This window comes from Chaetodon auriga, chromosome 16 (assembly GCF_051107435.1).
Source record: "Chaetodon auriga isolate fChaAug3 chromosome 16, fChaAug3.hap1, whole genome shotgun sequence".
Taxonomy (NCBI): domain Eukaryota; kingdom Metazoa; phylum Chordata; class Actinopteri; order Chaetodontiformes; family Chaetodontidae; genus Chaetodon; species Chaetodon auriga.
The window spans coordinates 15,124,294-15,138,085 of record NC_135089.1 but is presented as its reverse complement, the minus strand read 5'-3'; the positions used below and the strand labels follow the sequence as shown (position 1 = coordinate 15,138,085).

The 13,792-nt window shown below is 43.2% G+C and overlaps 1 protein-coding gene across 1 annotated transcript in view; it reads right to left on the bottom strand.

Moving 5' to 3' along the window:
- Window positions 1-13,792, bottom strand: part of grin2aa (glutamate receptor, ionotropic, N-methyl D-aspartate 2A, a) — a 131,897-nt gene that overhangs the window by 9,118 nt on the left and 108,987 nt on the right. The window contains exons 7-12 of the mRNA XM_076751931.1: window positions 12,791-12,962; window positions 11,685-11,838; window positions 10,450-10,575; window positions 10,065-10,294; window positions 4,501-4,661; window positions 537-626 (exon numbers count right to left, since the gene is read on the bottom strand). Coding sequence (XP_076608046.1) covers window positions 537-626; window positions 4,501-4,661; window positions 10,065-10,294; window positions 10,450-10,575; window positions 11,685-11,838; window positions 12,791-12,962 — 933 coding nt within the window. The remainder of the gene's footprint in view (window positions 1-536; window positions 627-4,500; window positions 4,662-10,064; window positions 10,295-10,449; window positions 10,576-11,684; window positions 11,839-12,790; window positions 12,963-13,792) is intronic.

Sequence of the window (13,792 nt, the reverse complement as noted above, 5' to 3'; positions counted from 1 at the left end):
TTATATATACACAAGGATCTCATATTTATCCATGGTGTGCAGTCACTGCTGCTCAAAATGACAACATTCCATGTTAGATGTGAATTTCATATTAGCATAATTATTCAAATTGAGTGCATTTATGTAAAAAGCAGGATTTTACTGTTGTAGTTGGCTGAGGTGGAGCTCATTTTGAACTAGTTGCTCTAATTATTTCCTTATGGATTAATCTAAAATGTTTTTACATGAAAAATTACTTAACTTTCTGTCCATCGATTAATCGACTACTTGTGTCAGCTGTACTTTAAATCTAATCTTAATTTGTACAGCAACTAGTAACTAAAACAGATCAATGTAGTGGAGTAAAGTGGCATGAGAAGAAAATACAAGTACCCTAAATTTGTACTTACAGTGCATTTCAACCATAAACAAACAATCATAAAACTATTTACACAACTTGACACAATGGTTCGGACCAAAATATGGTGAGATGAGACCATGAAGCGAAGAGAATCCACACTAAAAGCGTCTTTTGAAAGACTTAAAGCCTCAGTTACCCGCTGCCAATGGTCACCAGCTTACATCCCTCATCTCTGCCGGCCATGTAGTTCAACACTGCTGCATCGTAGATGAAGGCGTCCAGTTTACTGCAAAAGAGGAGAAAAACGAACAGAGAAAAGAGACAGAAGAAAACAGATAGAGGGAGAGTATGAAGACAAAGCATGAGGGCTTTCATGTTTTTGTTAAAGAGAGTGAGTGAGAGGTGCACAGAAGGAGACAGACAGCAGAAGAAGGGGCTTATTTTTCAGAATGTGTTGTTTGCGGATCAATTCTAAAGTGTTAAATCATCTCCAATAGGACTGCAATCCAAGCGGAACCAAACACACAGAGGACACAGTGGGGAGTGGCTGCGGTTCAATACAGCACGCTTCGCTGGTGATAGGACCTTGGAGGCACACGGACGACCTAAACAAACTTTAGACAGACACAAACATTTACACTGTCTCTCTCTCTTTTTCTGCCCCTGTCCACACACACAGAGACACACACACACACACACACACACACACACACACACACACAAATAAGCAGGCTGCGAAGTGGAACGTACAAACGAAAATATCCCAGACTCAGACTGACATTTTCAATGTAACTGATGCCATCACTTACCGCTGCTCTCTCACTCTCCCTCTCTCTCTCTCTCACACACACACACGCACATGCACACACATATAAACACACAGAGAGCCCTGCTAATAGCGCGGTGACTGGCTGGCATTTACTGAATGTCAGATCCAGCCCTCTAACGGAGGCTCACAGCCGATAGTTCAGCTGTGTAATTAGCTTAACCCAGCACTGGCTCCGTCCACATGCTGGCTGTGTGTCCAAACATGTAGAAAACCAGGCGCGTGTTTCAGTCTGTGTGTGCGTGTGTGTGTGTGTGTGACTGTGCACATGTGGCTGTGCACTGATGCATGTCTGCGAGCATGGGTTTCTCTGTGCATGTTGGTAAACGGCAGCCAGACGTACTGTTGCTGTAATGGCTTGGAGAGAGATTCAGCCATCACAATCCGTCACACCTTTATTGGGGTGAATAAAATGTAGCAGCACAAATTTTCTTGCCACTTTCCATCCATACCTTTGAATGTAATATTAAACATGGCAAATGGCCATATGGTGTGACTCGAAATCTTATTTTACACCACTATAGGGAAACTCTTCAGTACAGTACATAACCCGTCAGTTCAACTATTCTACAAATAGCATCTGGACCCCAAATAAATCACTTCAGCAGAGCTGCATTATGAACCCTGATCTAAAAGGACTTCACTAAGTCACAAATTGTGAAAGGTTTTCATGCTGTAACATCTTCCCCACCTAAAAACTTTTTGAAAAGTTTACAATGGAATTGAATGTGTAAAGTCACCCCAAAACATGCAAGGCTGTCTTCAGCCTGACAAGAGCACTGCGTCGAGGGGCTGTGCTGGTGTGACTACGGGTTACCAGAGAGAAAATTAAATACAAACAGATCAGGTTGAAGGTGCATGAAGATGCCAAGACTCTCCATATTTGCATGTTAAAAATGTGAATTTGCACAGTGTACAGCATACATGGCACAGAGTATTCTACCTGCAGAGTGCCTTTTGAATGCGTTTTTTTTTTTTTTTTTTTTTCTGCCACAGCCCTTTGTTTTGGAATCCGTGCTGTGCCAACACAGTGATCTCACTGAAAATGAATGAAGAGGCTTGTGTTTGCTTTGCACTTCTCATGTCAGTTTGGGCACCAAACCCTGTTGGCAGTGTGCAATGTTTCTGCAAAGATATGAATGCAACAGTGTAATGTTATCAACATGGTCAATGGATATTTGTCACTCATACACATATGAAAAAAATCTAAACTTTGCTGGTACTGTGAGTCATTTAGGTCCTGAAATGTAATCAAATCAACTCCCCTGTGCATAGTTTGGGTTCTTTTTTGGTTCTTGTGGCTGCAACAGATTTTGCGTGTAAAGCCTGTCAGCATTATGTGTGATCAGAGCTAATCCAGCCATCGAGCCTCAAACAGCTGAAAGCTGCACTGTTGCTCATCTGCTAATACCACGGAATAGAAATATCAATGAGGGTATTACTGACTGCACACACCTGCAGCTTGCTGTCTGTGTACAGATATATGTATATGAGTATGTGTTTTGTAATGGGAAATTCCCATTACAGTTTATTTCCGAGCATTTTGCACCTGTGTGTTTAGTATTAATTTACTGAGGTATGTATATTTGTGTGTAAGTGTGTGCATGTGTATGTTTACCACTGTGCTCTATGTTAATACAGTAGCTCAGGTGTGAGCGACTGGGAGCATTATGGATGCTGGTGTCTTTTAAGCTGTCTTTACATGTTTACATCTAGTTTACTTATGATTTATGAATGAGAGAGGATGAGCTGAAAGTCATAACTGCATAAAAGTCATGAATCATGAATTATATCATCATATTTGTTGTGTGTGTATGTGTGTATGTGCATATTCTTCACCCCTTCCCCTCTCTGTGAGGCAGCCTGTCCTTCAAGCTGAGAACTCTGATTGGATCCCACCCCATCGCCATTAACGAATCAGAAATATCTCGTATCACCTCATTACCTCAGGTTCTTTCCACCATTTTCTTCTCTCCTTCCCTGCCATCTCTCCATTCCTCGATGTTCCTTCTCCCATAAATTTCACCTTCTTTCCTCCTTTGCCCTCTATTTTTCATTCCATTACCACTTCCTTCTTCTCTAGTCTCATGACCCTCTCCTCCTGCCCTGCATCCTTCTCCTTCATTCATTCGTCCAATCAGTTTTTTCTTTTTTTTTTTCTTGTCCTTGGCCTTCTACTCCAGCTCCTTTCCTTTTTCCCATGTGATGGCTGATGAGAGTCACCCCTCTGCCGCTCCTCCTTCCTTTCCTTCTCCTTCAGTCCATCAAACTCCGTCAAATTATTCCACACTTTGAATCTGTCCTTGGTTAGCTTTGTGATGAAACACCCTCCCTCTCTTACACACTCACACTGTTGAAGTATACGGACAACGAAAGATTTGAGAGAGCACAAAGCAAATTCAGAGCACCACACAGTCTGCATGGAGAGCTCACAGGCATGGATTCATAAGGGCAGAATCAGAGCGTGCAGTCCCAGTCATGGCCACGCTTGTCTCTGAGTCTACCCTCTCAGTTTTCTCCAGCTGTTTCGGCAGCTTGCCAACCACTTTTGACCAGCAAGCTGCAACAGGACACGCCCACGTCTGGACGTCCTCTAACAGAAGCGACTGGTGACCATATGCAAGTGATTTACATATTTCATTCAAGTTTGCATTATCAGTTCAGCCTACACTTTAGATTGTAGCCATCCAACTCATCCCCTTACCGTCAACGTATTCACACTGTCTGATCTGCACCGGGCCTGTTCTGAAAATGCTATCATCAAGATCGTAACCAGCCAACCACCACGAACCAGCTTTCATGTTGAAAGCAGAGGAAAGCATCAGACAGGATAACCCTTCACCTCCATCAAACTGAACAGCTGACGCCCTGCTCCTGGTCTGAGTTTGCGCTCAGGGATTCAGACTGCCACAAGTGACCGTGAGCAATTTTGATCATTACCAGCGTGAGAATCTCTGTGTGTGATTCAAATGTATTTACGCAATTCCCCTCGCATCAAATCATCTGTTACGCTCCCTCAAGCACAAATCTGATTCTGCATGCCTGTGTGCTCGCTAAGCTTGACCTGTAGACTGAGTAACGCTCAAATTTGATATTTGCTTTATCTTTTGTCGTCTATATACTTGTAACACACCACCACCACCATAACAGAGGCAGGTAAAAATAATAAAAAAAAAAAACAGCTCCTGCTGCTCCCACCGAGGACGTCCATTCATCCACAGTCTCGAAGGAGCTGTCGAGCATACACACTGGCACGAGCGGACATACACACACACACACACACAAAGTGAATATTCTGCATTAGTGAAATAGTTTTAGATCACTGATCAGTTACCCCGTTTTCAGGCTGACAAGTGCGTCCTGCACTCCAGTTTGATGATACTTCACCATGTACTGGTGCATGGCAGGGTAGTTCTTCCTGATGTTCCTCTCTGTGGATCCATTTGGAACCGTACCAAAGCGGAACGGAGGCGAGTATGCGTACGGGTTCTGAAACTGAAGAAGAGAAGAGCGATGGAGAGGAAAGAAGGAGAGATGAAAAAAAGAGGGGATATTAAAGGGTAAAGAGAACATAAAGACAAAGAGAAACTGTGAGTGGAAAAATGCATTCCAAAACTCTTGATTAGTTTCACTGAGGTTAATTCTGCCTCATGAGAACTGATGTCCTCAGACATAAGACACATTTTGAAAGCACCCCGTTTGGGAAAAAAGTTCTCATCTGGTAAGTAAAAACTCCAGGTATTGCATCAATGGTCACCTTGTGATATTGCTGTAAATCAAAAGTGTTATGTTAACTTTTGCCACTAGTGGCCACTATATGAATCAAACACACTGTCACAGTGAAGCAGTGTTGTGTATTGTATATTATATATTCAGCTCTTGCAGCATTTCTACAAATTTTTATTGGGTTGTACTCAATTTTTAAAAAATGTTCACAGAAGAGTGGTAAGATTTGTGCGCATATCGGTGTGATCAGATGCTTCATTGTGCTGTACAGCATCACCCATGTGTGAGCAGCTGTACATCCATGTGCAGCTAGGCTGTCAGTGCTTGTAGTTTTTTCTGCTTGATAAGTTCTATAAGCACAGTTGCTTCCATTGCATGTTGTAATATTTGGTCAGAGCTCACAGATTTCCCCAGTTAGACACTGGGAATGCTTCATTCCTCTGCTGTGATGTAGTGTTGCAAAATCCTGCAGCAATAGAACAGACTGACTGTTTTGGACCACTGTGGGCATCTGTCCTCTGCTCTCAGCCTTCACACATTTTTCTATCTCCCTCTATTATAGGCCCCTCTTTCCCAAGTTATATTATCTATATTATTACATAGATAATATAACTATATCTTATAAGATCTATGCTAGATCTACGGTTGAAAGGCTGCTCCCTTCCTTTCTCTCTCTCTTTTCTTCCTTCCTCTAACTAATATCTCTTCTTTTTTTTTAAATCCTCCCATCATTTCTCTCTGTCTCCCTCCTCCCCCCTCTGTGTCTCTCTCAGGTATAATCTAGTCAGTGCACAGGTCAAGGGTTTTGTAGTAGTGTGCTTCACGCTGTGGTAACAACCTACCCTCAAGCACTGCAGTAACAATCTGCCCTCGGTGGCAGAAACAGATGAACCCTATCTATTAGAAGTGTGTGTTATGAGCTCCACTCCTAACAGCACACTGTGTGTGTGTGTGTGTGTGTGTGTGTGTGTGTGTGTGTGTGTGTGTGTGTGTGTGTGCGTGTTGTGTGTCATGCTGAAGAGCGGTTTCACTACATGTTATCAAAACAGTTCTGTAAAATAATATTCTGTGACATTTTCATATAGCTACATGTCTGTTATGCTTCAGTTATTCATGCAACATAGTAGTGACTCAACCTAGAGAGACTTTATTTGCATATTATTAGCATTAGCGTTCTGTTCTGTGTCTGTTAAACATCTGTAAATATCATCTGTGTGTTCGACTGCCAGAGCTGAACTGAACTTCTGTGAACTACTACATCATAAATGTATTCATGCAAGTATTTATACTGTAGATATATATCATGTATATTGTATATCTGCCTGCACATGTATATCTTCGTTGTGTAAGCAGGTCAGGGTGAGAGTGTGTGTTTGATAAGTCAAACTCCGCCGTGCATGTGCACGAGTGCATGTGTTACTCGTGATGTGTGTGTCAGCATCACAAGTGACGGCCCTCAGGAGACGCTCTCTCCTCAAGCAGTCCTGTTGTTGGTCTACTTTTCCCTCATCTTTCCCCACTTAGTGGCTCTTTTAAGGTGGAGCAGAAGCTATAAGGTCAGAAGAGGGCACGTATGAATGCTGGTTCAAATCTCCAGTCCGACTGGGGAAATGAAGACTGGGAAGGCACTTTTCTCTTGCTGGATAATTACCAGTGAAGGGCTTTTGAGAACTGCAGCAGCTGCTACTAATGAAAGCTTGATGCAGAGATGATGAGAAAATGAAAGAGCAGAGGCGGAGGAGGATCTGTGTTTCAGACAGGTGGAGATAAGAGGACTCACTGCCCTGCTACAGTACACGGCCATCAGGCGCCAGAAATGCACAAAACTCTAAAGCAGATATTGAGATTTTTTCACGTATGATTAAAATAAAATCCAAACCTTGTGTGTAAAGATCCTGCTTCATGGTATGTGAATTTTGTACATTTGGGTCAAATTTTCCAGAGAATATAGGGGATGATTTGACATTTTATTTATATTTTTTACACATACAGCCTTTGTGGTTGTCAAGTGACCCCTCTTGGGATCCTAATGCTGTAACGTATGATTTCCTCAGCTCCTCTCTAACTGTCTATCCACCTCTCCTGTTTTGTCCCATATCTCTTTTGTTGCTCTTCTTCCTCCTTTGTTCTGCTCTTCTCCTGTTACACTCCGTATCTTCTTATTATGCAAGTTCTGCTGTTATATAAGCAAAGGACTCCCTTTTGTGTGTGTGTGTGCATGCGTGCGTGTGTGTAACAGGGTCTGTAGACTCTTCATTTCAAGGCTCCTGTCTGCCTATCCACCTCCCTCACATGCCACATGTTTTTCTACATGTCTACTATCTCTCTTAAAGCAGGGATTCTGAAGGGCCTTGTCCTTTTCATTATTATGAAATTGGTGCTAAAGAGGTTTATTAAGGTGTCATTGAAAAGTGTCAACCTGTCAATCAGCTTATAGACTTTCCCTTAACTTTCTGCCACTGAAGTTGGATGTTTCTTTGTATTTTCTCCAACTTTGAAGCTGCTCTCTGAATCTGAAAGCAGTTTAAGAATGGCCCTTTAAAAGAAATCCTAATATTCATCCAAACACAGTGGCAACAATGCATTTTATATCTGTTTGGACAGGCGTGTCCGATCTCAAGGCCACTTGCAGCCAGGAGCACTTACCATTGATCCCATATAATTTTGATGCATCAAGCACATAGAAGATGCATTTAGCACTTAAGGCACATGTCACACTTTACAGAGAGATAGTAGAACTGAAAGAAACCAGGCTGTAGCTGGACGGCTCAGCTAATATAACAAGATGATACTGGCGATAACGGACAGCTGAAAACATTTCATGCGAAGATTCACTTGTGGTTATAACATATGGTCGATGATGTCATCGGGAAGGAGATGCTGGAGAACAAAAATGAATACAAACAGTGGCGTCCAAAATGGTGTGTTTCATGCTGGCTGTCACAGTTCTTCTTTGCAGCACCAACAGCATCATTCCTCTGATGCTTCACCATCGTTTTGTCAGGACTAAACGAAAGCATGTTGCAAAACCTGGTTACCGCTGTCATTATGTCACCATGACAAACTGCTACAACACCAGCACGGCACTTGTTTGCTGAAATTTGAATTCCTAAAGTCTGTGCACTGAAAATGTGCTCCGCTATCAGCTGTTGAGAAACAGCATGTCCTCTTCAGCAAGCAGAGACAAATAAGCCAGCGTTGTGAAGACAAATCCCTGGTGGTTGCACAGCCTAAAAAGCCACAGACCTGGAGACTGACTGCCCCCCGCTTGTGCATGAGACAGCCTGCTCGGGAGACGGTTGCCAACGGCTCAGCACACATTCATTACTGCCTTTTCATAAAAGATGAAATAAATAAACAAATAAAATCTGCTCTTCCTGTCATCACTGGCGGAGATGGATGAAGAAATATCACAGTTCTGTCAGTTTCACGGACAAACTAAAGTATTTAACTTATCAATCCTCTGATCGCTTCAGATGACGGTGGACCTGCCATGTGCTCTGTGTGTTCTGATGATTTCAGACTCTACAATCACAGCTAAAACCACAGTGACATATTTACCACCAATTCGTGTTATTGTACATCTCCACAGGTGGCACACAAAGCTGCTGTATTTCCTCTGGCAAATCACTGATGCAGAGTATTTGAATTGACATTTTTGTGGTCCCCATTCCAATGAATGTGCTTGCAACTCAGTAACTGTTTCCTAACACGTTAGCAATTAAACCTTGATAAGATGATGTAGTCTGAGGCTTCTTGGCTTAAAGCTTTTCTGAACCATCATGGTCGAAAATCAGCTACGACAGTCCTAAGGAGACTTCATCTCAGTGGGGAATTTCCTTCATCATTTTGCTGGTAACAGAAGGCTCAATGTCTGGCCTCGCTCAGCATATCTGTCTGAATGGCCATTTACCCTTTCTGTCTGGTTCCTTTCTTCCCTGACCCTCTCTGTCTTTCCATATCTCTTTAACTTTCTCCCTCCTCATGCCATTCCTTTCTCCCTACCTCAGCCGTCAGCCTGGCCCATATCTGTCCGCCTGTTGTCTTGTACCATCTTGTGTGTCTTGGCCTCTCGCTATTCCTCAGTCGCCCGGCTGCCAGTTGCTTTACCCCTTATTCCATCCCTCCCTCCTTCTCTCCTTCTGTATCTTGTCAAAACTCTCTAAATCAGTCTCAAACCCACCCTCCTCGGAAGCATCTCCCATTACATCCATCTCTCTCTCCTCACAAACTCTCTACCCTTTTGTCTTGCTTTTCTTTTCTATTTCTCTACATTTGCCTTGACCTTTTCCTTTAATCTTCCAGCCCATCCTCCCCATCCTGCATAGCCACAAATTCCTCCTATATGTCATTTCGCTTATCTTCCCTTTCTTATGTATATATTGGTTACATTTCAGTGCATATTATCACAATTGCACTTGGTGTAATCATTTGCATACATCACATACAGCACCGGTCTGCTTGATCTACATATTTTACTCACATAAATCCATGCTGAAGCACCAGAGCACTGTGAAACACTACAAAAGCTATGAAATAAGACCAGTTTTAGATAAAGAACCACAGTTTGCAAGCATTTAAGATCAGTAAAATGAAAAATATCTTGCTGTCCACAGCTCCACGTACCTGCGCTGTGGATCCAAATGTCAAATTTTAAACAGGCTCCTGTACTGTGCCAGATGCTACCAGCAAGTAATTACATGTGGCGTGAACTTGAATTGCTTGATTAAATGCCAGATATTAACTGCTGTCATGCATACAGAGCATTTATTCCATGCGCGACACATTTACATTTCTAATTACGGCTGCAGCAAATGCAAATCTGCACTCTGCACAAGCTGCATTTATGGCTGTAAAACCTGGAAGTTTAAGCCTTTGAGGATCAAGTGAAGGTTGATGGATTCTTCCAGAATGAAACCGTAGGGTGAGCAGAGCCTCGAAAGCAGACCAAAGGTAATTGGAATGAATTTGCAACAAAAATGTGTACTGAGTGTGCACAAGTTTATCTTTTTCTCATTTTCTACCACCTCTGCATTTTGAAAACAGCAGGACTACAACATTTTGTGCAACATTTAACATTCCCAGTGTAAAAACTTTGGGGTGGGCTATTACAAACACCACCATCCGGCCAGTCAAACTAACGATCTACCTCTCCCATTTGTTGTCCTTTACCTTGTTGTCAGAGAGGCCGGTGACTTGGTCAACAAACTCCTCCTGGATCATGAAGGCAGCCAGGTTGGCAGTGTAGGAGGCCAGGAAGATGACAGCGAAGAAGGCCCACACTGACACTATGAACTTACTAGTGGTTCCTTTTGGGTTTTGCACCGGCACAGAGTTGTTGAAGACCAGACCCCACAGCAGCCACACGGCCTTGCCCATGGTGAAGGAAGGGCCATGAGGGTCTGAGAGAGAGAACAGAGGAGAGAGAGAGATGAGATGAGAATTCAGAAATTGTGTATAAGAATACCAGATATACCAGTGTTTGCGATGTAAGATGAGAGTCTTCGAATCGAATCTTGTTCAGCTATGCTGCAGCCTTCTGTCTGTGCACGCTCACCTTTTCCCTGCGCCAGGTTTCTGTTAAAGCCAAGAGGACTGATGTACTCAAACATGAAGACAGCCATTGCAGTCACCAGTAGGAGCATCACAAACATCATCACCCACACTGATGCACTGAATGGCTCTGAGAGAGAGGAAAGAAACAAGAAGACAAAGATTAAGTACTGACATGTGTTGGATGAAATTTTCATATGTTAGACATCACTGTTTTCTGATTCATGCTCACTCACTTTCTGCCTTTCAGTGAACTTAATGAAAAAATCAATCACACACGCACACACACACACACACACACACACACACACACAAACACACACACACACACTGAGGAAAGAACTGCGTGAATAACAAGCTGACTCCTGCATGTTCATAGAGCCCCTTACATACCCCTGCCACCGCATACACACTTGCATATACACGGACACACCTCCTACTGTATTTGACAGTGTGAGGAGGCGTTCAGTATAGGAAGCCCTGGTGTCAGCACTCCTGTCCTCCCTCTGAGCTCACAACACTACTGCAGAGATTAAACCCTGCTCTAATGTATGGGAGAGCCCTGCTGGCACAGGGCCTTGCACTGTGTCTGTGTGTGTGTGCGTGTGTATGTGTGCGCTGGCAAGCAGCCATTATGGGGTTTTCCTGCTAAGCCCTTATAATTGGCACTTTCACAGCAGTAAGTGCATGCTGCATACATGTCAGTGTGTATACCTGCGTGTGTGTCTTTGTGGCTGTTTGTGCTGCCGTGTGTTTCTCTCCAGCTTCATGCAATCTTTCCGGCTGTTCGCGCTTGTGCCTGTGTGTGTGTGTGTGTGTGTGTGTGAGTGAGTGAGTGGCTACATGTAAGTGTGTGCAGGAACTTGGCTGTCGATGCTGAAGCGCTGCACATCAAACGAACGTGACTGAGCAGCCATAACAGGGATATCATGGTCTCTCGGGTTAAAATCCTGTGGTTAAGTCCTTCTCAGGTAAGTGCGAGTCATTGTGGCAAGAAGCAGGAGTTGAGCTAAATCCCTCTGATGAGAGAGCAAGTATTGACAGCTGTGTAACAGAGCTGAATTGTGTTGTCAGCTCTGTATCTCAGGGAACACACACACGCACGCGCACACACACACACACACACACAAAACAAATATCATTCTACACTCACACAAACCGAAAAGCAAACAAGACAGATCTTCCTCTCCCTCTCTCCTGGGTCCACCGGCAAAGCAACAGTTATTCGGTGATAGTTACCGAGAAAGGCTGATGGGGAAACAGTTCCATTGCTGCGGGAGACCATGACGCTGATCCCGGTTTCCACGAACGGGACGGAGAAATCGATGACCTCAGAACGCTCCTCATTGATCGTCAGAGATCCGACGGCCATGACGGCTTTCTTATAGACCACCTTTGGAGGGCAGAGGACAGGGAGGGACACAAGGTTAAAGGCAGGGAGGATGGGCGGATGGATGAGGGGGGATGAGTGATCGGGGATGAAGGAAGGGAGGAAAAAGAAGGGGAGAAAGAAATGGAGGGAGCAATGGAGGAAAAGGCAAGATTTTAAGGTTAAGGACAGGAAGACACAAGTGGGGGCAAAAAAGAGGGAGGAAATGGGATCTCATTATTTTTCATGTTAATACTCTAAAAAGTAAAAAGTCCCAAATATCCAAACACCTGCCAGATCTGCAAGAGAGTACGAATTTTATGGACTGCACGTCAATAAAGTTTTTAACGTCAGGCTGAACTTTAATCAATATAATCAATATGCAACCAGGAGTCACTGCTAAACCAGCGGGGTGAATAAAGTCTGTCATAAAAAAATATAGACAGCAATAAAGTTTACGGTCTTCAAATGAACTCTGGGACTTTACCTTCAAGTTGAAGCTGGTAATTAAAGATATGCAAAGGACTTTTCTGCAGGAGTAGCTAAGATTTGTTTACTTTCAGAGCATTTCCAGTTGATGCCAAAGCCTCATAGCAGATTTTTTTTTTTTTTTCCTTGTGTGAAAGTTTTGCAAAGTCAACACTTGAAGCTTATTTTAGAACATAAGGAGCAGGAATATACTGTCAACACAACACAAACACCGCTAATTTCCTCTCAGCCTAAGTTTGGTTTACTCATTTCAAATGTACAACAAGCGAAAGTGAGAACCAATCAATACACTTGCGCATCATTCGGGACACGCCCCTGCAATTTCTAAAGTACTAACAGGCTTCTGTGCCACAAATTACAGATGTCATAAAAACAAACTGATCTTGATCTTGGTGATTATTGAGTGAACACTGATTCTGACTCTCTCTCTCTCTCTCTCTCTCTCTCTCACACACACACACACATAAGGGGGTGGGGGTCATCTTACCTCTCCCACCATCCCATTCCAGACGTTGTTGATCTTCTTGCCATGCTTGCCATTGGTTACCAGGTACAGGTCATAGGTGAACTTCACATACTTTGCGATTTTCTTCAGAATATCGATGCAGAAGCCTTTGCAGCACTTCTTGATGTATGTCCCACCAGCCTCTGTTGTGTTGCTACAGAGAAAAAAAACAAACAAAAAAAACACACATATCATTAACTGATGATTTAGAACAGCAGCTGCTTCGACCGGTTATCAACTGTGTTTTACTGTGTGTGTCACGGGACATGAGAGAAATGGCACCAAGAGCATTTCATGAAGATTTCACCTTCACTGAGTGTGTTCAGCTGCACACCGTCTGCATAAAAAGGACTGACGATGTTAATCCAAGTGGATGTTCCACCTTTATAAAGCTTGTATGACTGAAGACTTGTCAGCGATCTCTCTTTGGGGTAAAAGCAAAACTCATTTTGCTTCTCTTCCCATTCTACTTGTTAAATTTATATGAACGCACCAATGAGCACATGTCACCGTGGGACTTTTTCACCTTAAAGTTCAGGTCGTTCTATTCAGGAATGACATCAGAAGACTTGAAAAATATGCTCCTTCGCTCCTTTCTACCTCTCTGTCTCTCTAGAGAAGGAGGTTTATGACGGCACTGCATCTGCAAACCCTGTACCATCTGTGTACATGAATTCAAGAGCAGGAAAGTTCAGACACCGTTCGCACGCACACACACACACACACAAGAGCATGCATCAACTTTCAGCCACCTGGGACCCTCATTTAACTTTTAGATGTGTGCTAATTAGGAGAAGATAACCTCGTCCTTCAGTTTAAAAACAACCTGGACACAAACTTGATGGAAAGAGAGAAAAAAAAAAAAAAAAAGTCCCCGCATCCGGCCGTGACTCTGCAGTTACCTTCAGAGCTGAAACTCGGTCACAATTTCTGTGGCGTCGGAAAAGCATTAGCCAATTCTTGCCCCGAGTGCAATACTCCTGC